Raw genomic sequence first — 24,588 nt, 5'->3', positions numbered from 1 at the left:
CTCTCAACCTGTGCTTATATTGCGCGATCTCTCAAAGCCATTTGAGGTCCAATCATGACGCTTGTGGTGATTGCCTTGGAGCTGTTTTTCTCCAAGAAGGGCATGCCATAGCCTATGAAAGTCGAAGGCTCGACCCTGTTGAGCAAGGTCTAGGCATATATAAAAAGGAACTCCTCGCAGTTCTACATGCCTTAGAATCATGGAAGCACTATTTATTGGGCACTCCTTTCATTCTGCGGGGACGGATCACCAAAGTCTTAAGTACTTCATGACGCAAACCAAGCTCTCCGACAAACAAATGAGGCGGGCAAATTTCCTTTCGCAATTTCATGTTCATAATGCTCATATTGCTGGCAAGAATAATCAAGTAGCCGATGCACTCTCAAGAAGACGGAGAGTGAATGTGGTTTCCATAGCAACTCACAATGATCTATCTTCTATGATATATGAGTATGCTATTGATCCCGATTTTAGAGATGTGATTTCAGCCCTTGCACTAGGGAAGAAAGAGGAACCATTTACTTTACAAGATGGTTATCTTCTCTATGGCAATAGACTATGCATTACCAACTCACTACGTGAGAAAGTAATGTATGAATCTCATGCTCCTCCTTATGTGGGGGAAGTAGATCAAAGGTCTCAATGGAGAAGTACTTACCCTTAGTGGAGTATCCCTACAATAACATTGTACATACTTCCACGGAAAAAGCACCTGAGATAATTGAGGGAAGATCCAAAAGTCCCCTGCTATTTAAAGTACACGGGAAGATCATTGCTACAGATGAGTATAGCCGAGACCTACAAGAATCTTTCCAAAAGATTAAGGATGCTGTTTCTATTTCACAGCAAAGGCAAAAGGCTTCTAGTGATGATAAGCACAGAAGAGCCCAAGCCTTTAAGGAAAATGATTGGGTCTTACTTAAATTTCCCAAGGCTTGATTAAGGCACACGACGGGCAAGAATCCTACAGGACACCAAAAGTACTATGCTAAGTTAGCAAAAAGGCACTATGGTCCCTTCCAGATTCTTAGACCAATCAATGAGATGGCCTATCAACTCAAGTTGCCCACTCATTGGCTTATACACAATGCTTTTCATGTGAGCCTACGAAAGCCTTACAAAGGAGAGCCACCTCAAGAACCAGCTATTGAAGACCCACTGGAGATCGAGGACCAAGAAGAGGTGTTGCAGCCCGAGTCCATTCTCTAACATGAAGACAAGGTATTAAGAGGCCATAAGACTATCCGACGGTATCTTATTGAGTTTAAGAATTATCCTTTTGAAGATACTAGATGGATGCAAGCATACAATTAAAGGATAACCTAAACCTTGTAAATGCTTACAATGCTTCCCTAGATTAAGCAAATGTAGAAATGTTTAAAATGAACAAAGCTTTTGTCTTATAAGACTTTCTTTTTCTTTATTGTGCACAAATGTTAAGTAGTATGCATGCTTAGAATCAAGTTTGTGGAGATGACGTCTTTCAAACACCAAGTAGAGCTTGTCACTCTACTATGGAAGATTGATAGGACTAATGCGCAAACATGCTTGCAGTAGCCTTGGGCTCTCAAGCGCCAAATGGATAAGTCATCCATTCTGGAACGATGTCGTAGGGTAAGATAGGGATTCTCTACCCGCTGAAAAAAGGACAAATGTATAGGCTTTATCTTCTCTACCCCATAGTCGAAGACAACTATGATTTCAAGAGAGAAGTAATGTCATAATAACTAATATCTAATTCTCCTAAATGATTTTTTCGTGTTAAATTGATCATTTAATATGGAGAAGTACCAGGGGAGAAAAACCTAGAATCCAAAGGAGGGAAAATAGGGATCCAAATGGAGGGCCATCTGCAAAAGAGCAATGTGCAACAATGGCCTTTAAAGACCCTAAGGTTCAGCCCATTAAGACTTCCAAAATGCTAAGGTTCCAAAATTCAAAGGTTGTGTTAAATGGTCAAGCTTAGTAAAATTGGATGTTTTATGAGTGTGTCAAAAAGTCTTCAAGACTCCTACATAGGAGGGGGTGAGCCTTGTAAGTAGGGCATGAGAGAGAAACACACACACACACACACACACTCACAGGCTCCCTTTACACAAAGGGAATAGGGGACACATGTCAGCTCCCTAGGCCAATTGCCCACAAGGTGCACTCAAATCCTATTGGATGGCCAAAGAGGTGGACCAATGAGAATTAAGGCTACATTAAATCTAGTTTAATTCATTTAAAAAAACTTGATAAAAGAACCAATAAGAATTAAGCTTTCTAGAAGACTATTGGACAATCTCCCAAGGGGTCCAATGAGCATTCAGCAGCCCAATGGCTTGCCTGATTCCTATTGGCCAGAAGACAAAGGGTTCCAATGAGCATTATTTAATTACCTAAATCTCTCACAAAAGGGGAAAGGGGGACATACGTCACAAGTCCAATGGGAAGCCAACAAGAGGATTTAGCAAGAGGGGTCGACAAGAGAGAGAGGAGGCTGATTTTGGCAAGGCATTATCACACACACACACCACTCACACAATCTCATGTGTGAAGCAAGAAGACTCTCTGTCTCCTTCTCAAGCTTTAATGGAAATCTCATTATCTACTCCAAGCTTGTGAGAAGGGAGGCCTACACCAACGACTCTTGGCTTTGTGATGCAAATCCAACCAAGAGAGAAGCTTCAATGCATGTTCATCTCCTCTACCATGCTAATTACTAAGACATGCTAAGCTTTTATGAGTGATTGTGTGAGGAGATATACTTCTTTCTCGTAAGACTACTCCTTCTTCCTCTCAATCTACTCTCATACCCTGGTAGCTCTCACCATCTTCAAAGGTGTGTGAGGTTTTGTGTCTGAGACCGTGAGGGAATTGATGTTGTGTTTTGTAAGTGTTTGCTTAGTGCTTGAAGCTTACATCTTCATTGCACTAGCTAGTTGTTGAAGGAACACAAAGAATTGTATTGTAAAATGTCTCCCTTGATGGGGGAAACCTATAATACAAAGCCTTTTGGAGGGGGGACCGGCTCCATGTAAATCCGGTCCTCAATTGTTGTCAATAGCTTAATTTATCTCTCTTTTGAAGTATTGTTCATGCCTATCTAACTAGGTGTTATGCTTTTTGTTGCTCTCTCCATCCAAGCACTCTTGCTATGCTCATTAGGAATCTATTATAATGAAATGCTCACCATGTTCATGTTATTTTCCACTACACACAAGTTACTAGGCCATTAAATGTTACATTGGTATCAGAGCACAATGTTTGCAATTGAGTAAGTAGAATAGGTATTTATCAGCTTTGCAGTGCGTCTGTCTTCGTGCAAATAACGGGGCATCACCATCGAGAGCTATGGTCTTAATAGTGGAGTCCTACGGGGCTTGCCAACAGCTTAACCACTATTAAGCTATTAGAAGCTTTACAGGAGCCAGTGTTGTTTTGGTGTTGAAAGACCCTCTCTTCTATTCCTTTGCAATTAATAATATTCAAGCCACGGGTACAGTAGCTTGAGTGCTTTTCTAAAGGGGTAATGAGGAGCAGCAACTAGGGCTTGAAGTGCCAAAGTACACCTAAAAATTGCTAGAATGGCTAACAATAGTAAAGAGAGTGAAATTAATGTTGATAGCTTTGATTTTGCTAATGAGCAGGCTACTAATGATGCCCCTATGCTTGTTAGCTACCTTGTTTCTAGGCTTCAACAAGACATGGGAAATTCATCCCTCCAAAGTGAAGTGCAACGGCAGCTTCGTGCTCAATGGATTCTCTAAACTCCCCACCATGACGAGAGAGTACCTAGGAAGCCTCCTTGCGAGACTTTCAAAAGAGGCCTCTCTCCTATTCAGGAAGAAGAAGAGGATCCATACGAAGGGCTCAAAAATTTGCTTCTTGATGTTGCATCTCCTTCTCAAAGAAGATTTCAAGAGGCTCCACCAAAGGAACGAGAAAGAATCGAGTCTCCTGCCACCTTGGTGGAGATGGCTCCACGAAGATGGCGGGCAAAATGCTCTCCATCACTTCCTAAACAGAGAAGACCATTGCACACCTCTCCACACCATAATTCAAAGAGGGATGATAAAAAAAAAGAGAGAAGAAAAAGGCGAGAAAGAAGTCACCCTCTTCTTCATCCTCTTCCTCTTATGAAGAAAGTGATGGTGCAGACAAAGAGGGCCAAGGAAAGAAAAAGGCAAGAAAGAGGTTACCCTCTTCCCCATCTTCCTCAAATTCTTCATCTTTTGAAGAAAGCAATGGTGCAACTTTTGAACCATCAAAAAGAAGAGGCCATAAGAAATCCTATGTCGCGTGGAAGAGATCGTCCAAGCTCAAGAATTTTAAAGAGGGAGGAAAGAGCATCTCTTTCCTTACCTACGATGGCACCTTTGGTACTACAGACAAAGTATTGACTTTCATCCAACAATTCGATGCGGCGTTTGGAGATGAGGGCTTCACGGAGTCCTCTAAGCTACACCGGGTAGCTATGCACTTTCAAAAGTTCGCCATGAACACGACCCCTATTGTTGCGATACATGATATGACACCAGAACATAATTTTTGTGGTGAAAAATCGGATGTATCAATTTTTAAAGTGTTTGGATGTATTACTTATGTGTATGTGCCAGAGAGCTCAGAAGTAAGCATGATCCGAAAGTAGAAAAAGGTGTGTCCATTGGATATTCCCTTGAGCAAAAATGATATAAATAGGATAACTCCATCACATGTTAAGTGAGCAAAGATGTTGTTGTAGATGAAATGGCAAGTTGATATAATGATGTGAAGGATGATTTAGGGGCTGATGTAAGAGATAGCAAAAGAAAATATAGGTGTGTAGCCACGGCTTTTGAGTGGGCCCCAAGGATCACCTCTAGTACAAGTTATGGTGAAAAGCCATGGAGTGGCATGTTGCATGAAAGAACGAGTCCTATTAGCTCATCAAATGTATCAAGAAAAGGGAAGGAAAAAATTGATGATGTCCCTAAGCTACCAAATTTAAGTGCTGGTCATACATTGGTTATGATCAGAGTTTAGATGAGGAGCTTAGCATACCCCTTGTGAAGACTCCAAGTACAAGAAGGATACAAATATGGAATAAGGCACTTCAAAGTGATCAACGTAGGTTTGAGAGCGTGAGAAATCCTGTGCAGAGGTTGATGTATGACAATTATATTGCTCATCATTGTGCATATATGTAAAAGATTACAGGAAAAGTAGAACCCACTTGCTTTGAAGATGCTATCAAAGATTAGAAATGTTGGCAAGCTAGGGATGAGGACATTATTGCCCTTGATGCAAATGGAGCATGTTAGTTGGTACCATTACCTGAAAGAAAGAAGGAAATTGGATGCAAATGGATGTAAAAGGTAAAGCACAATTCTGATGGCAATGTGAGTAGGTACAAGGAAATGCTTGTGGCCAAGGGTTATGTACAAATTCCTTGTGTTTTTAGATTTTGAGATGTATGATGCAGATCATTCATTGTATGTGTGAAAGAATGAAGCAAGAATTGTGGTGATATACATCTATGTGGATGACTTGATTGTTTGAGGTGATAATGCGGTTGAAGTAGAGGGTGTACGTGCTCTACTTATGTAGGAGTTCGAGATGAAAAACTTGGGAGAATTTTGATATTTGTTGGGAATTGAAATTGTTTGCATAGAAGAGGGTGTATGGCTATCACAAAGACAATATGCCTTGGACATGCTGAAAAAGTATGGCATGGCTAATATTAAGTCAATTGTGATGCCCTTAGTTCACAATTTGAAGTTGGGGAATGATGCAAGTCAAGTGCTCGAGAATGCTACCATTAGGAAGATGGTAGGAATGATGCAAGTCAAGTGCTCGAGAATGCTACCATTAGGAAGATGGTTGGTAGCTTAAGGTAGCTTGTTGCACTCTACGTCCACAAGCTAAATCTCAAATCTTTTGAATTTGGACTTGGTTTGATAGGTCAAATGAACAACACTACTTTTGCAGTGCAATTTTCAATCTATCACTTGTTTTGATGTCTTTTTACCCAATTTTGCTCAATTTATTCCAAAACTAGACTTGGAGATATGTTTCCTTATGTATGCACTATTGATCATGAAAATTTCAAGTAAAGCTGTCACCATGGGTACATGGATCACGATCCATGTTTGGGGGCCAATTTAACTTTTCATGGCACCATCAGGATCATCATGATTAGTAGATGCTATGGTATTGATTTTTTTTGGATTTGGACCTCTGGTTGAAAATTAGGTCAATTCTTGTGCTTTGTCAGAGTTCTTGGCAGTTCTTAGGTTGCACTGAGCCATGTTGAGCATGTCAATGAATATCTTGAGAGTTTTGAGTGAGCCTTGATGACGATGAAAAATCATCCACCACCAAGGTTTTATACTCAACTCAGAGACATGCAACCGCAAGAATGTCAAAACACCTTTGAGAGTGAGAATTGACGAAGACCTAGAGGAGAGGCCGAATGTCAAATTCATCAAAACCAATGAATCCATGAGAGTTCTAATGGATTACGCTCATGAGGACTTGTATAGATTCACAATCAGAGATCAACATACCTTCTACAATTTTGTAGAACCCAACGCGAGAAAGTTGGCAGACCATAAGTATCTCTATGCATTCACGTATATAGATGTCCAATGAGTGCAAGTTTTGATGGTAGATAAGTATGGACGAGAGTACAAACTTGATGATCGAGTTGACCTAGAAAGGTATACATAAAAGGATAGTCCAATCTCTACTTATTTTCAACCAAAAATGATGCCAGAGCACATATCAGAGAGGATTCCACCGGGATTGTCTCGAAGACAAGAGGAGAGAGCGAGAGATGCCTTTCCAAGAGACCACAAATTGGTTAGATTGGTGATTGGACCACAATGACTAATACCATATCAAGTAGCCTAATGTGTCAAGACAAAGTACAATGGGTCAAGGGATCCATATGTTCATGTTTCACTCTTTAAATAAGTTTGAGAGCTGAACAAATTGCGACTTCGACGTGGTTCCAACCACTGAACATAGATGATTTTCCAAACATCGGACAACTCTTGCAAGAATTCACATCGGAGTTCTCAAAAAGGAGAATCAAGCACAACATGGTGTCGAAGATCTATGCTTTCAAACAAAAAGCAAACGAGAAAGTGAAGGAAGCTTTGATTCCCTTCAAACAATACATAGAGAGATATCCTATGAGAGAGCTACGCAAGATGAGAGGTTATCAATTCTCTTCATAGAGGACTTGAGAAAAGAGACACTAAAAAAGAACCTACATTTGAAAGCATGCACGACATTTGAGCAAGTCACTAGAGAAGCTCTATATCTAGTTGACAATTGTAGGCCTACGGAGAGGTAGCAGATGATACAAAAAATGCGACGAGTAGTACCTCTTCTCCAAAGAGTGAATCTGCAACAAAGCAAGATGTTCAAAGTCCTACTATGCCGAGCATTGATCTAGTGGTCGAAGAAGTGGTAACGAGAATGAACCAAGCTTATGGACAGAATCCGAATGTATGACAATCTCAAATGAGGAGATATGAGACTTGTGGAGGGGATCGTCCCACCCCATGGTGTAACACTCAGCCAAAACCGCAATGTATGCTAGGGAAGCAACCGCCTCTTTTGAATGATGGTAGAGTAGTAGTGAGCTACACTCAACCAGTGTATGCACCTAAACCCATGAAAAATCAGTATTCCATGGATGAGAACACCGTGATGTTCATAGTAGCAAATCAAGAGTATGGTTCAACGATCGTCCTTACTAGGCAAAAACGACCATTGATTGCACCACCAGTTACACAACAAGTAGGACCATGATACGAGTGTGAAGGTGATCATTGGCCAATAGATTACCCTTACTAGGCAAGTGTTAGGAAATATGACGTAGCTAAGTAGATAATTGAGTAGTTTACTTAATTTTCACACATGAGAGATTATAGAGTAGAGAGAGAGAGAGAGAGAGAGAGAGAGAGAGAGAGAGAGAGAGAGAGAGAGAGAACACACAATATACGTGGTTTACCCAATGTGGGCTACATCCATGGGACTGCACCACTCAATGGCTTTAATACTTCAAAACAAGAAGTAGATTACAAAGGGATTATACCCTTTTGGAGCTCCCGCCTTGCTTCACTCTGACCACCTCACATCAACTTCACAATCCATTTTTGTGTATAGAAGAGACCTCCTTTTATAGGCCAAAAAGGTTGCCCTCTCTCATAAGAGGTAGCCGTGTGTAGCCGCCCTTGTGTTTACAAGTCCAACTTGGACTCTCCAATGCGTCCATGTATGGCCTCCCTTGAGAAGACAAGTCCATCTTGAAATCGGCCACCGGCCATTGAATTCAGCCACCGCCCATTGTCCATTGACTACCGGCCAAACGATTGATCATTTTTTGACCACTTTTCGGCGGCCGTCTGGCCATATTATTCCTACAAAAAGGAATACTCCAACTACCCGTGAAATTTTTGGTTTTCGATGAGCGATTTTTCTTCACATGCAATGGCTTCTCCTCATAACGGGGGCCTTACAAATGTGCGTTTTTAATACAAAAAATTATAAGGGGTAAATCAAGCACCATACTTAATAGCAAGAACAACCATTGATTGGACCACCACCTACGCAACAAGTAGGACCATGATACGAGTGTTGAGGTAATCATTGGCCAATATATTTTCCTCATCACGTAAGAACGTGGAGATATTTTAATATTGCTTAGAATGCGGTGTTACACACCTGACTTTTGATTATTCAAAACACCCAAACAACAAGGAAAAAGCAACAATGAACGTTGTAGGAGTGTTGCCTTCTTCAAGCGGATCCAAGGTAGAACCCACAATTCCTATAAAGGTGATGACTCGAACTCAAGCTCAAGAAGCTACCAAAAACGCATCTGACGAGGAGGAAAGCAAATTGCCTATTCAAACAGAAATTGAGAACAGATCAATGAGGATTGGAAGAAATTAATGGAAAGCTAAAGGAGACAAAATAAAAGCGAAAAGACTGAAAGAGAATACCGCCTTAGAAACTGAGCTGCAGCAAACCAAAGAGCAGTTAAAACAATAAAAGGAAAACAGGGAATGAACGAAAAAAGAGAAATCATCCAAAATTTCATTGGGAGGTTCGGTCTTCGTTGAAAAAGTTATTGAGCAATTAGATACCATGTTGCAAGCTTATTAGGCTAGACTGAAACCCAATCAGACATTAGAACAAATATTATTGATGTATCCACATCCAAAAATTGAAACCAAACAAATGGAAATGTGCAGAAGTCTCATAGAGAAAGCCCAAGCTCCAATGCATCTAAATATTCTGAACATCCTCGAACAAGTGGTGCATGTATCCAAAAAGGAGAATAAAAGCACACTAAAAGAAGACAAGACTGGAAAACCAACCAAACCAGGGAATGAAATTCCATTGGATACGAGGGTTGTTGTGAACACAATGAATGAGGGCAAATCTCACAAGATGCCGCCAATTCATGAAGTGGTCAAGCCATGGCCACAACCCTTATGGGAGACGATCAAAAACCAAAAAGAAGGTAGTGCTACTTTACAGTCTATACCTATCCTTGAGATCAACATGGATCACGAGTTATATCCCAAAGATATACGATCTCTATATGGAGATGTCAGGTTTATAGCATCTGAAGAGAGTAAACCACACTTTCTACAAACCTTGCCATCTTTCATAGGAGAACACAAAGTGAAATCTGAGGTTAGAGTGATACCTTCTCAGTGGAATGTCACACAAAAAATGATGGATACCAAAAGCTTGCACGAATTGATATCTTCTCCTATACAATGCAAGATTACTCTCTCGGAACTTTTGAAAATTAGACCACATCTATAGGGCCAAATGGGCAAAAACTTGGAAAGAATGGGAGTGAAAATTCCTTATCAAGACATCCCCTTAGATGACTACATGGGTAAAACTCAATCCAAGAAACCAATGGCAAAGCCGGTGCCAGTGAATATGGTGGGTGATTATTGCGAAGGCGAAGAAGGGAACACCACCTTACCACTAGAGTACAAGAGAGTAAAAATGATAGCAATACTTGATAGTGTGGTAGGAGTAGCCATTGCTACAAAAGAAATCTAGGAGAAATGGCGAAGACCAGGTCTCAAAAGAACGCGTATGAAGTTGCAACTAGCAGACGGATATGTGGAGAGACCCTTGGGGATGATGGAATAAACTATTGTATCCTCTTGTGAAATCGATTGCGAGCATACGTTTGCAATAATGGATTTTGAAAAAAGCAACAACTTTGAGATTATCTTGGGATGCATCAACTCAAAATGGTTCAAGATTAGGGCTATGACCACATCTACTTGAGATACAAGGGTGTAACAACGAGGGTCAGTACAAAGGACCATAGTTACAGAGACGTAAATCAAACCCCAGTACAAGACTTTGATGTAACTACAGAATCTGAAACACAATTGTTTGCTTGGTTGATAAAGGGAGCGCATGTTTGTATGTGTGGAGCATCGGAGTGCGAAAGCTTGAAAAAGGATGATTGTATTCTAGAGTGCTCGGTAGAAGACAAGACTATGTGAAAGAGCCGTTTCCGGAGGAGTTATTTGAACCCTTTGGATGGGAGTAAATATTGGCTACTCTAAATGTGTGCGTAAACAAAATAATACCACGAAGTTTGCGACGAGAATGGTTATGATATAACTCTCTGTTTTACGATAAAGGTATTGAAAGAGGCCAATGAAAATTCTAAGTGTGAAAGTAGAAAACAAGAGGCAAACAGGTATCACCATGCAAAAGAACAAACAAACAAAGAAAAGAAACCAAGAGAGTATGTCATCATTGACATACCAAAAGAATTGACAAAACTTGTTTCAAAGAAGCCGACTCCAAAAAAATCACAAGTGAAAGAAGATGAAGAAAAAGAGTTTTCAAGGTCGATATTAAATGTTCAACAAACTCGAGATCAAGAGAAGGACAAGGTGGAAGATCGATTGTCTCTACAATGATCAAATTCAACATATGTGGAGAAATAGGACTCAAAATCACATATTTATTTGTGATACATCGAGAAGTAACAAAGAATCTAATGTCTTATGAAACGTAGATAATGATGAGAAAACCGCCAATCACCTATCTAGAGGAGATAGTGTATACAAGTTTTAAAACAACTCCCACCACATCGAAGAGAGTTTCGTCCTGACAGAAAGCTGGTGGAGGAATATCTTCTTTTGACAACAACAAAAAGGTTCAACAACAATAACAACAACAACAAAGGTCTCAGAAGCATCTCAAATTTATGCAGAAAAGAAACATCCAACCATAGCGGAGAAAGGTAAAGCTAAAGCAACCATTGAAACAGATCAACCTCATAAGTTGACTTTACCTTCAATGAGTGTCCACCAAACTTCCAATGTAGTCTCTACAATAAGAGCCACACCATTGACAATGCAATGGAAATCAAAGCAAAAAGTTTATCAACCAAAGTTTCCATCACAAAGAAGCCTCCAAAAGAAACCGAAGAGAATCAACCAAGTGTGGTATTCAAAGAGCACATCAAAGTCAAAGACCCAGTTTTGATACATCAAGGTTCCTAGACCATAGGGCAACCTTTCTGGATAGTTCTATTGCAGTTTTAAGGACCTTGATCATGATAGATCGTGATTTTGGTACCTTTTTGGATTGGGACCAGACTTGGTAGGATAGTGCCCGTAGGTGTCCTAAAGTTTCGTTGCATTTCGAGTATGTTTGAGTGTCAAAATGGCATGACGATCGAGAGCGGTGAGAAAGGACATAGGCGTACTTTTTTAATCATTGAGTAGTGGTTTGCTTGTTGAGTTGTTGTGTTTGCTTGTTAGGTTCACTTCTTGAGGAATGACAACCTCAAGAGTCTCCATGCCCCATCCAAGTCACTTTCCTGAGATTTAATCTACTTGACTATCTCATGTTTAAACTTGAGCTACACAATTGGATTGGTGAGTCAGTCTATAAAATCTTTCAAGAAACCACACTTAGATGCAGTGAGGTGCACATTGTGCTATGTGAGTGCTACTTTGGATTATGCACTCATTTATAAGGTTGATGTTGAGTTGCAGTTGTATGGTTGCACAGATGTGGATTGGGTTGGTTGTACATATGATCGTAGGTCTACCAGCAGATTCATATTTTCATTTGTGAGTGATGCTATCACATGGAGCAACAAAAATTGATCTATGTTTGCTCTATCAACTATAAAGACAGAGTAGAAGGGTGCTACAATGGAGGCATGTGAAGTAGCATGGCTAGAATTGCTACTTCAGGAATTTGGAGAACAAGTATAGAGACCGATTGTCATCTAATGTGATAACCTCAGTAGCATACAGTTAGCTCAGAACCCACTGTTTCATGCGAAGATGAAGCACATTGAGGTGCATTACCACTTCATTAGAGAGCGGGTCTTGGCAAGCGACATCCACCTTGAGTACATGACAAGGAATGAGCAAGTTGTAGATATCTTCACGAAGGCCCTTGGAGCACGAAAGCTATTGTGGCTTCGAGTGATGCTTGATATACAAGAGATGGTGTTGAGCTTGAGGGCGAGTATTGAGATTCCAAGCTCAACATGTAGTATTCTTGCATGACTATTATTGACAATCATCATCAGTGGCACGCCTTTGGTGGATACACATATCTTTGTGAGTGATACTACAACTGAACTACACCGACTTTGTGAGTGATACTACAACTGAACTACACCGACTTTGTGTGTATGTCCTTGTAAGAGCTCAAGTTCTCTCCTTCTATATCTCTTAACGAATTAATCAAGAAGGCTTCGGCCTATGCTCAAGGGATTTTGGAAATGAAATTTGAAACAGCTTTGCAGAGCCATCGTGCTTTGAGAACAAATCGAAGGAACATGAGCCAAGAGATGGTCTCTCAAGTTCTCCAATGACAAGGAAACTACCATTGACTTTAAGATCTAGAACGTAGGGGTTCTTGTGCTTGTAAAATATTCTCTCTATTAATAAAGATTGTCTAGCCCATCTGCTAGTCCCCAATACTGTGTCGATCTTCTCTCTTTTCTCTATCTGTCAGATTATATTTATTTTCAGCCTATTGATTGTTCATGAGTGCTCCCCTTTGTGACATGCCCAAGCTCAACAAATTCCTCTAGCTTCCTTGAAAGAACTTAGACAACCTAGCTAGATTTTTGAAAGTGGTATGACCAACAACACAAGTGTTATTTACTTGTTGATCTTCGAGCAATAGACACTTGGATTACGCAAGCTTCTAGCATTTAGTACGTTTTGGGAACAGTTTGGCTTCCTCAATCATAACAAACAACAATGGTGATCATGGGCCCCTTTAACTAGTATTTACTACATTTATTTCACATGTGACTTGTTCGCTACTTGTTGCTGACTTATGAAGACTGGACTTGCCGCATTCATGCATTTCCACCATTTTAATTTTTGCCTACCACTCTAATGGTGTAAAGACATTGCTAGCCCATCGTCCCATCTAGCCCAGCCAATGTGAGTCCTCTTGCCTAGCTGGCCCACTTCTGAATCTGTCACATATACATTCCATACAAGTGGTTGCATCGCTACTCCTCTACGAAAGAAGGTGGGTATGGAATCCAAGCAAGATGCAAGTCCTTCCAAATCTTCAGTAAGCAACACATAAATGGTGACAGATGAGATGTATTCAAACGTACATATGTGAAGATGAAACAAACACCTACAGTATTCATAGATCCAAAACGAGGAGAGCTATCTGAAAAAGCATGGTGCAGAAATAGTTTCCAAGGCTCAACCCAAGGAAACAATCCACGTACTACGAACTTGGCACATTATGCCTTGTTCAGCATCTTTGGATCAATAATTGCCACCCCACAAAAAAGTTGAGCATAAGGGACTTCAATCGGACCATGATGCCAGAGCAAAGAGTCACGTAGGATGTGGTGAACCAAGTCGTGACAAGAAGAACCTTGATTCACCTTAAGGGCTCTACCAGCCAAAGACAAATGCCAGGATGACCAACGGTAAAGTTTCTTCATGATAGATTATAAAAAGAGCACAAACTGAAGCTCCACTGACACATCAATGCCACCATGGAAACCCAAATATCTGCAAGTATGTGTCTAGGTAGCCAAGTGAAATTATCCTACGCACCCCATTGAAAATCCTCATTTACTTTTACAAGAAAATGAAAAGAGTGCCAATTGATAAGAGCACCACTGACCAAGCAAAAGATAGCAAGACCATCCCGCAGATTGTCCAAGGGGGATGTGTCATAGTGTACAAAGAGCATAATATCATCCACATACTCCTGATCCAACAAATCTGGCGAGCCATCCAAAGGTAGAGCAAGACCTCTCAATTCTAGTGTCATGCAACACAAGAAGAGAGACATGGCTTCAGGAAAAAAACAAAAAGAAGTAGGCTCCAAGGGACATCCTTGGTAGACTGAACGAGAGAGAGGAAAATGCCATCCAATGTGGCCTCTCATTGTGATAGCATTGGAAACATTGTGGTATAATGTAGATACACCTTTGATCCACTGCAAGAGGAAACCCATCCTCTGTATAGTGCCCTCCAAGAAATCCCAATCTACTCCATCATAAGCCTTTTTGAAATCAAGAAGCATGAAAGCTATGGGATATTCTATCTGACGAGCCCACTCAATTGCCTCATAGAAAGCGAAGATGTTATTTAAAATACAACAATTCTACACCGAAACTGTCTGTGAAGCAAGGATGAGATCGGGCATGAAGGGTTTTAAGCGCATACTGATCATGCCAGCAAAGACCTTACATGGAAGACATGAGAGTGATCGGTCTCCACTATCAGAGGAATGATGCATCTCCACCTTTCAATATAAGAGAAATGAGTTCCAAACACAGGCAATCATCTCTCCTGTGTCAAATATGTGTTTTAAGCTAGAAAGCATAAAGGGGCTGATAGAATCTGATGTCTTAATGAACAATAGGACAGCCGACCGAGAGATTGAATAAAGAAGACTTTTTGGGCTTGAAATACAATGATCAAGTGTACCATCAAGATTTAAGGTTAAGGACGATACCTCGAAAGGACAATATATATCTACAAGCAATCCTAACAAAAACAGTAAGGGATTTCTGGTTGGAGAAATAGAAACTATTATAGACATGTTCCTTATGCTATGGCATATGTCTTCCCAAAATATTCAAGTCAACGCATTCTCTCCAAGACTAGATGCACCATCTAGGCCAACCACTACGTCATGTGTCTCCAACATAGAGAAGCGGACTAGTAAGCTGTGGCACATGACCTCTGTAACCACAAGCTGAACATGATACCAAATCTCTTCTTTGGCATGCAAAATATCATCAGTCACTTGGTCTACATTAAACAAATGCTCAAAATAATCTCAAGCTACGTCAAAAAATCATTAAAATTTATGTGCCATTTGTTTGCAAAATCTCGCAAGACCCTACTAGAAGTCCCCTTGGGACGCTCTCAAAAGCGAGCAAATAAATCTTTATTCATCCTATCCACATTGGATATCCATGTCAATACAGAAGCATGATAGGCGAATTTGGATTTCTTAGTTTGAATGTGACTATGAGTCTCTCTAGTGTCAACCTCGTGCTCACCCAAAAACTCGTCTTCTGGAAACTCGAGCTACAGACGTATGCAACACAAACGGTCTTGTAACCCACGTTCCCTACAAAACAAGCTGCATTGCCTCTCTGCATCTGTCTATCTGCAGCCGTGGGAAGACATAGTGATGCATGTAGCCATATAGGGCGTGGGATCTACAAGCCAGTGTGTGTCCAAATATCTTGAATCATCCGAGGCAATGAAGCATCTTGTGATACCAAGTCAAGTATGTGCGATCCTCGTCTAGACATAGAGGAAGTCTCCAATCTCAAATGCAAAGAAAATGGGCCATAATTAGAGGGCATTGTAGCATGCCACATCCTAAATGTGCCACCATGAGATACTGCCCAAATGCCAATGTAAAATCTATCTAGTCTTTAGCAAATGACATGACTACCTCTTGAAACCCCACGAAAACTCCAATGATTGTGGAGTGTGAGTCCTAGATGGGATATGCCAAGCATCTTTCCCAGAAACTGCAAAAAGGAATCTGTCCCAAGCATCTTTCACATGGTGCTCCAAATGGTAAAGATGGGAAACTGAATGGCTCACTAATCCTCAAAGGTTTCTACAGTGTTGAAATCACCTCCAACAACCCACAAGTCCACAATGTAATGCATTCAACATCTACTACCAAAACTCAACTCTCTTGAGCCGAAGTGGGGCCATAGATACACACTATACCAACCATCAAGTCATACATCTCTAGAGTAATAAACATTGCTCTACCATGGTCACTTACACAATGGAGCGAATGGGATCCCACAAAAATGCATACACCATTGCTAGGATTCTACTAGCAAATTGCTTTTTCCCAAAATGAGTGAAGAATCCCCATGTAACTCGCCACATCTATGAGAACTATCCATACATAGCTTGTGCTCCTCCACAAGAAGTATATCCACGTCTTGATCTACATAGTTGTCTGAGGTCTATCAAGGATTGACATGGGTGGGTGCGTATGAGAGAGAGAGAGAGAGAGATTACTCCATATCTCTTACTCAAGAGGGAAAACAATTCTTACACTCGGCAATTGGTTATTTCAGCTCCTCTCTCCAGATCTCGAGGGAAAACAATTTTCCACTTGGGCAATAAGTTATTCCAGCTCGCTCTCTCTCTCTCTCTCAAGATATACACACCCACCCACACGTGTGTGCGTGTGTCTCGCCACCCCTACTCTTGGTCCTTCGGCTCTACCTCAGCTTTCTGTGCATTCAGCTTACACATTCCTCCTCCCTAGACTATAGGTTCATGATTATGCAAATGGTGCTGGAGCCTTCGTCTCGGTGGAGAAAACGACTAAGGATATGTAGTAGTAAGATGCCGATTGTTTCAATGGTGATGCTTGCTTGCAATTCTTCCAGTTGGGTCTTTTCTAGCAAGGCGCCTTAAGACATCCTCTCTTTGTTACCCTTGTTGTGAATCTGTTAAAACAGCTCGTTGATTATGGAATTGTGCTCTTTCTCACAATTTGTTGGATCAAATAGCAAGTCTTTTTTGAGCTCGCTTCCCTCCGTCTTTTGGGAAGCATTTTGGCTCTTTGGCATTCTTGCTCCTGCTCTCAGACAGTGGAGACCTTTTTCTGATTGGTACCGGTATAGGGCCATGTGGACAATTTGGCAATTAAGAAATTGGCCTATTTTTGGTGTCACAAATTCAGGCCTTTTCTTTTTTAAGACAATCTTTGCATCAATCTCGTTATGATTATCTATCTCTACAAAAGACTAGTCAATCGTAGTTTTGATCGTGTTAGAAATCATCATATCATTGATTCTAACCAACCAAGGGTATGGGTAAGGGCAAAGGAAGGGCTAATATTACATTTAGATGCTCCTACTTCTTAGTGCAGGATAGTGACCGACTTTGATCTGCAAAAGCAACAATTGCAAGCAAACCCCTTAGCTACGGGGTTCCTGTACTAAAATGTATACCCCATTAGCAGACCTTACAACTTTTTCGACAAGATCCTGCATATTGATCGCTGCCAACCATATAAGCAGGGTTCCTTGTACACTCCCCCGCAGCAGCCCACTCGGTGCACCGTTCATGTTCATCTGCACATCCTGTAGGCTTTGACACTGCAAACCCAAAAGACCCCACATGTATCCACTTAGTTGCAGACCACTTCTCTCCTTCTATTACTGGACAGCTCCCATGCAAACTCAGTATATCTGGGACAGCCTCCGTATTGAGGCTGAAAAACAGAAGTGCGTCTCCTTTCTGCGGGTGCACTACCACAAAAGCAAAAAACAAAAGCTTCATTTGCCTCTTGCACATGCAATGTAGATGCCAGAAAACTCTCTTAAAAATCATTCAGCTTGATTGGAAAAACATTCCTACGCATCGAATTCGAAGTAGATCAGCAGAAATATGTATACCTTCGTAAGGTTAGAAAGAAAATCTCAACTTACTTATTAAAAGAGTACAAAATCAAGAGACACAAAAATATCAAAATAAAACTTAATCAAACTTCTCCTTTTTTTAAAAAAAACCAAATACAACAACAGAAAACAAAACAGCAACTTAAATGGCTTAGAAAAAAGAGTGGCACAATGTCAGAAGAAGATCGAACTATATTTCTTGTCACTGAACCCCCTCCCCGCCCGAAAAATAAATAAATATACAAATAAAAACCACCACCTTAGCCTAATAAAGTTCCTGTTATGTTACATGACCCAACATTGCTTTTATAACAATTCTACGAGGATAAAATGAAAGTTAAATCCTGTGAAATGAAAAGACCCATTGCCAACAAAAGAAGATTTCAATTATTTACATTAAGGGTGTGAAATGAAAGGATCCATTGACAAACTAAACAAAAGAAGGTTTCAATCATTCACATGAAAGGTAAGCCCAATCCATACTAGAAATAATAAAATTTCAAATGTCCGCTTAACCCTGTTCTCCTCTGAGGTTTCTTTTAGAAAGCCAATAGGGGACTGGAAAAAGGTATAGATATGATATGGAAGGAATGGGCACGAAAACTGGTAATAAAAATACCACTAAAATCCATTATGGGCAAATACCTGAAAGTCCCCGCTTGGCACATTCTGACCAACTATCATCCTTCACTCGAGGATCCTGCACATAAAAAGTTCAATCCTAAAGCCCAACAAAATGAGATTCAGTCGCGTGAAAGCCAAAAGCTATCTCTGAAGGGCTTACTGGTGCATTTGGAAACACCGTTTCTCCACCCTTTGTGACATTTGAAAGGTACATCAGAACAGTGGCAACTCTGTGACCGCCAAGGGCCTGGTTTCGCTTATCATGGAAAAAGTCAAAATGTGGCTCATACTTTTCCCCATCTTGATATCTTAAAACCTGAAGAGCCTCACCATTCTCTGCAGATCCACCCATAATCTCATAAAAACAAGATCATTTTGCCAGAGCATTCTCACCCTTCCCTTCTCAGTTCACCTTACTTTTATGCACAAATAGTAATAAGTCACACATAAAAAACTTGATACCAGGTTATTGCAGCATTAAAACCAAGCCTAGAAAGATGTAAATTACCTTTAGGTAAAAAGGTCCACGTTGCAATCCTCTCTTCAATCCGGGTGATAATTTCATCCTACAAACCAATGTCAGTTGGGTGATCAAAATCAAAGGAAAAACTAATAAAGGGCCTACATCATTTAAAAATAATGGACAACTAAATGGAAGACAAAATCGCTCTCTCTCTCTCTCTCTCTCTTGCTTCCGCTTACAATGACAACCAAACCCTGAGATTTTATATTTGGGAACTAAAAACAAGGTATGATTTTTATAAGGAAGGAACGGGCATCCTAAATAAAATGCCACTGTTAATGAACAAAATGAGAAATCTATCCAACAAGACAGGAGACTTCATCTTGTTGTAGGTTTGTTGAGCACCAACATAACGTCAATTGGAAGGAACAGACGTGAACTCAAGCGCCTTCAAGTGACATGAAATCTATTTGCTCACCTAAAATCTCAAAACTCCGAAAAAGCCAAAACCATTTCGGTAAAATTTCTTGAAACAAAAACACTGAAATGTTTTAACAATGTGGTTCTCTTTTGTTTTGCCATCGCCTTGGAAAAAGCACATCAAAGTCATGGTACTTAAGCTGCTCTCTTGTGATTTAAAAAAAACAACATTCATATAAGGATTCCAATGCAATGATCACAGTGGCATGGATGTGACTTTAGATACTGATCCTGTTCAAGAGGACTCCAAAGCTAGTGGCTAGCTCCTGATGTTGCTAAATAATCTATAGCTTAAATACTTTTATTCTTTATGAATTATCACAATAGATAGACCTATAAGTAAGAGGGAACGGATGCATCATCCAAAAGGATAACCAAAGCATCGTAGAGGGGATATCTTAAGAACATCCTAGAACAAGTATTTCCAGTGCCTCCGGAATGACTAAGGAACCGTGATAGGGTATATTTGTTAGGCTACGTTACTCATGGGGCATCATATCACATGGGTGACTTAGTTATTGAAACTCCAATACGAATGCAGATAAGTTGACGGAGACGGATACAAAACGGATCCACCACGCGATCATGGGGGGGCCTTCGTGTGTTGGGGTAGGGTGGGGTTTTTCTTTTTCTTTTCTTTTCTTTTTTGTTTGGGGGGCGGGGGGGGTTCAAATTATAAAAAATCTGAGATTTTTAATGAACAAGTTGAAAAGAGAGCTAACATAACATAGAGACAAAGACACTAGAAGTAGACCAACTAGATATTGCAAAAGCAATGAAGCTTGAACACTTCAACTCTAAAAAGAAGATACATTCTAGTTAGAGGCCTAAACTAAAAGGGAAACATGTTTTCCCCAAAGGGGAAAAGCCACATGGTGCTGTTTTTCCCAAGAGATGCACGTTTCCCTGAATATTACTGTGACTTAAAGCATCAAGAAAGGGCATTTGACCATCCAGAACGGACATTTCCTATGTATCATGGGACGGAAGAGCTTTTCAGAAAAGCTTCCACGAACCCCTCTTTATTCATGTGCTTTTTCTGACAGCTTAAATCTTACTCAATATGATACTCTCTTCACGAAATATTCCTCTCTAATTGCCCCGCCACCCACCTCATGACACACAAGGAACTACTCAAACCATGGAACCTAAACTCGTGGTATCATTCCCTTACGATGATCTAACCTCTGCTTACACCCCAGAAGCGCCATAAACGGGGTTGCATACAGCAGATCCACTTGTTGCAGGCCCTCGGAGGTCGACGGATCAACTTTTCCACTTGAAGCTCATGCCTTTCACATTTTGTTTGCCTGCACTGTGTTTAGTTTTGTCCATGTTGCAAAATGTAGATCAAGGCCAAAAACTGTAGTTCATTTCAGATATACTGCTCAAGGGGGAATCCATTATTTTAAAGCAAGTATGTGCGCATGAATTTTCGTTTGTATCTGCTGCAAAGGCATGTCCTTTTCCATCAACCGTCAAATGTTGATTGTGAGATTCCTTTGTTGCGCTGGACTATATCAAAGGACTATTTTTTTCAAGCGAGCTTCACTTGGAATTTCCAAACGAATCAACTGCTATGTATCATACGAAACTATTAAATGTATCATAAGACAAAATCATTGACAATATCAAAAATGCATAGCAAATCATTCGGTATGCAGCTTGCAAAATTTAGAAATGCATCAAAGACTGAGTCATTGACAATATGTTACATGGCCCTTGTTGATAAACATTCCCGAGCTGGTCCGAATCTGACTTAAAACACTTTTTCCAGACTCGTTGTCTGCTACCATTGATTTTTCAAGCTTGCTCTTCGCCTGCATCAACCCAGCTCCAAACATAATTAACATCAACAAGTCAACATTTATTACAAGCAGTCAAGTCTCTAGAAGCAGCCTGAAAAATAAATGCATCTACCAGCTTTTTCAAATGTTCGCACTCTTTATCTGATAAAAATCCCTGATACAAAAATGCCCTGTTCCAGGAAGACAATAGTTATAAGCAACCAAACGCCAATCTGAGCAAAGCAACACTAACCACTAACAATGTTTGAAAATCTGTAGATTGCATTAAATTGTCTCATGCTTTGAGGCAAGCTATCACATCAAGGTAACCAGATTGATCGTTGAGAAGTAACTCTTGTGCCAAGAATTACACTTGCTGATGTGGACAGGCTGATCAGGCACTTTCCTGCCACATTTTCACTCAAATGGCTCACACGAATGTCAAAGCTACCCTGGTACTTAGACCTATTACACTCCCAGTACTTAATGTTTTTCGGCAGGAAAAGTGGCTGTATACTGTGTACAAAAGAGACCTCTGGAGATGTTCAAAGGCCTATCACCCAGAGGATGTACAAGACGGGGAGAACAATGTGAGGGTTATGTATACATCAAGGTGGCCTATATGAGGAATGCAAAATGAACCACTCTGGAGGTGCGTAATGTCATGTGATGTCACCATGGTCAAGACTGAAAAGAACTGAAGATCTCGCCCATGTCTGAAGAATGGAGTATCTACGCTTCTCCACTGCCCTGGAGGAGCCTGCTGCAAAGAGTATGTAGCAGCTCAGTCCAGATAGCTGTCATAGTGATGTTACTAAAAGGGTAACAAGACTCACAATCAGCACAGCTTAGAATGGCATTTTAACCTGTGCAGGATTCGACTCTTGAAAGCGTAGATCTTTGCAATTATATATCAAAGATAAGTGTCGTTTCATAACTTAAATAGAGCTCAACTACTGCTTAGGAGAGTGCTTTTTTGCATACTCTAGTTTCTATACATCTATCTTTTGGCCCATGTAGCTCTCGTGCTAGTCTGTATACTTTTGTCTTTTGGGCCGTGTAGCTCGGCACTAGACGCTAGTGCCTCAAATTCCTCCAACAAAAGGAATATATACCTTCATAAGTTCAGAAAAGTCTGAACTCACGAATTCTAAGAGGGAATAAAGCACTCATAGAACTATCAAAGCAAGGGACACAAGAAAAGAAAAGAAAAGAAATACAAAAACAAACAAACAAACTAACTAAATCACTTTGTTTGCTACGAAACAAAACATTATTAACTTAAAAATGTTTTTAGAAAAGGCATGTGTAAAATAAGTTGACACAACTTACCGGGCTTAAAACGAGTACTCAACTTTAAGCAAAAAAGAATAAGACATCTTAAAAACTTTATCCTAGAAATCAAACTTCACATAACAACTTCTAATGGAACACATTCTTAAGTCCTCAGGTAAGCTAAACGAAATCGAAAAATGAATACTACTACAAACCTACGAAGAGCAAAGAACCAAACTTGACAATATGTGATCTCAACTTCGCTGCTTATCCAAACAAGAAGAATAAGATTATCACCTTTATCATGCATAGCTTGGACAACAGCTATGACATCTCTACTCACGTCGTCAGTGCCCAAGAGTAGGTGCAGGTTTATATAGAGGTCATTCATGCTTTGAACGTACTCTACAAAACCAACGAGCTGAGTTTCTATCACCCTCCGGAGGTGATGGACATACTCAGCCATGATAAAGTCTAGCATTTGTCAAGCTATAGTAAAAGTACTAGAAGCGCTAAAGATCAAAACAACAACATAAGGTGTTATTAAGTCAAACAATAAGTAGGCTTTTTAGCTCCCCACTTCTTATCTTGAACATTCCAAAGGAAAAAACATTAAAAATAAACTTACTACAATGCAAAAATGAACGAACGTTTTTCATGATTCTTTTGAATGAGTATCCTTTTTCAACTAGTAAAGAATTTTTCAACTAGTAAAGAAATAAGATGGCAAGATTGAACAACAAACGCAGATTTACTAGAACAAAAACGAGAAAATCTAAAAAAGTTAAGAGCAAATGACACCGTACTTAGCTAAAAGAGAAATGTTCGAAGAAATGTGAAGCATACGGATGATATTTAGATTGGCATATTCTGGTTCAAGGCGCTTATCATAGATATCTACTTCTAATCCCAAGGGAATCTGAAAAATCTTGAGGTCTAAGAAGGCACAACAATCACTATTTGTGGTACAGTTGAGTTCACAAAACTCCTTGGGATAAATTCCTCCGCCTACAGAACTCGAATCCAAGTACATAAAATCTTGAAAAGAAGGAACGTCAGGGACAAAAAGATCATCTACAAAGCGTCTTACATTGCATAACTTGTGCAAAAATATTGGGCAAGTGTTAGCAAGGACAAGACGCTCCATAAAATCAAACTCATAAGTAAAAAGATAGAAATTAGCAAGAAAAACAGCCACAATTGGTGTCCATAGGGATACCAATTGTTTGTTTGAAAAGAGAGTCGCCGATGGTTATATATAAATTGTCCAAAAGAAATTCTAACCAAGATATGATGTCAATGTCATCTACAATCCTGGTGAATCTCTTTCTTCCTTTGTCTACATCCACATTCTTACTTTTCAACCATAAGAAGTCAAAGTTCAAATGAGGCTGACTTTTCTACTAGCAATGCCTTGTACCTATCCTTCTCAAGCTTGTACGCAAAAACTTTTGAAATAAGAGACTTGACTCTAAATTTAAGGTCTTCCAAATTTAGCTTCGTGTATAGCGTAGTAAAGTCAAAAGTTTGGAGACATAAAGGAGAAGATTTCTCCTTAAGGCTTCTTGAAGAGTTCAAAAACTTTAAAACAGAAATCACACCTAGTGAATCATTTAAAATCCAACTTGAACTGGTAGGTACGTTTGCTTCCTTTAGCATATTTTTCCACAATTCATTTACGCTAGGTAAAATAGCTTTGAAACAATAACTAAGCCATTTGGAAACCTCGGTCAAAGAGGTGTTACAAGAAGCAGCTATAAATCTAGGCTTTATAGGGTTCTTGTGGAACTTCCAAACGATATATAAAAAAGGTAATTTAAGCTGGCACTTGAAACCAAAAGACTTACAAAAGTCTTGATGTTTCAAGATAACCTCTTGAATTGAAAGATCACAATCATTGTAAGTCTGAGAGTTTACTTCACCTAACAAACATTCTAAATAGAACTTTTTGCACATAACAACAAAGTTATTAGAGCACTTATCTATGTAAGAGGTTACAAAATCACGGTGAAATT

The 24,588-nt window shown here is 39.9% G+C and overlaps 1 protein-coding gene across 2 annotated transcripts in view; it reads right to left on the bottom strand.

Annotated features, from left to right (window-relative positions):
- Positions 1–17,246: 17,246 nt before the first annotated feature.
- LOC147445946 (putative prolyl 4-hydroxylase 6) overlaps positions 17,247–24,588 on the bottom strand; it is a 31,329-nt gene continuing 23,987 nt past the window's right edge. For both annotated transcript variants that reach the window (XM_086525270.1, XM_086525269.1), the window contains 6 exons: positions 21,432–21,489; positions 21,227–21,331; positions 19,077–19,134; positions 18,729–18,904; positions 18,590–18,644; positions 17,247–17,794 (listed from right to left, as the gene is read on the bottom strand). In XM_086525270.1, the coding sequence (XP_086381396.1) occupies positions 17,499–17,794; positions 18,590–18,644; positions 18,729–18,904; positions 19,077–19,134; positions 21,227–21,331; positions 21,432–21,489 (748 nt within the window). In that variant the 3' untranslated portion in view covers positions 17,247–17,498. The remainder of the gene's footprint in view (positions 17,795–18,589; positions 18,645–18,728; positions 18,905–19,076; positions 19,135–21,226; positions 21,332–21,431; positions 21,490–24,588) is intronic.

The sequence above is a fragment of the Adiantum capillus-veneris genome, chromosome 12, assembly GCF_014529385.1.
Source record: "Adiantum capillus-veneris isolate H3 chromosome 12, ASM1452938v2, whole genome shotgun sequence".
Lineage (NCBI taxonomy): Eukaryota > Viridiplantae > Streptophyta > Polypodiopsida > Polypodiales > Pteridaceae > Adiantum > Adiantum capillus-veneris.
This window is presented reverse-complemented; position numbering and strand designations above follow the sequence as displayed.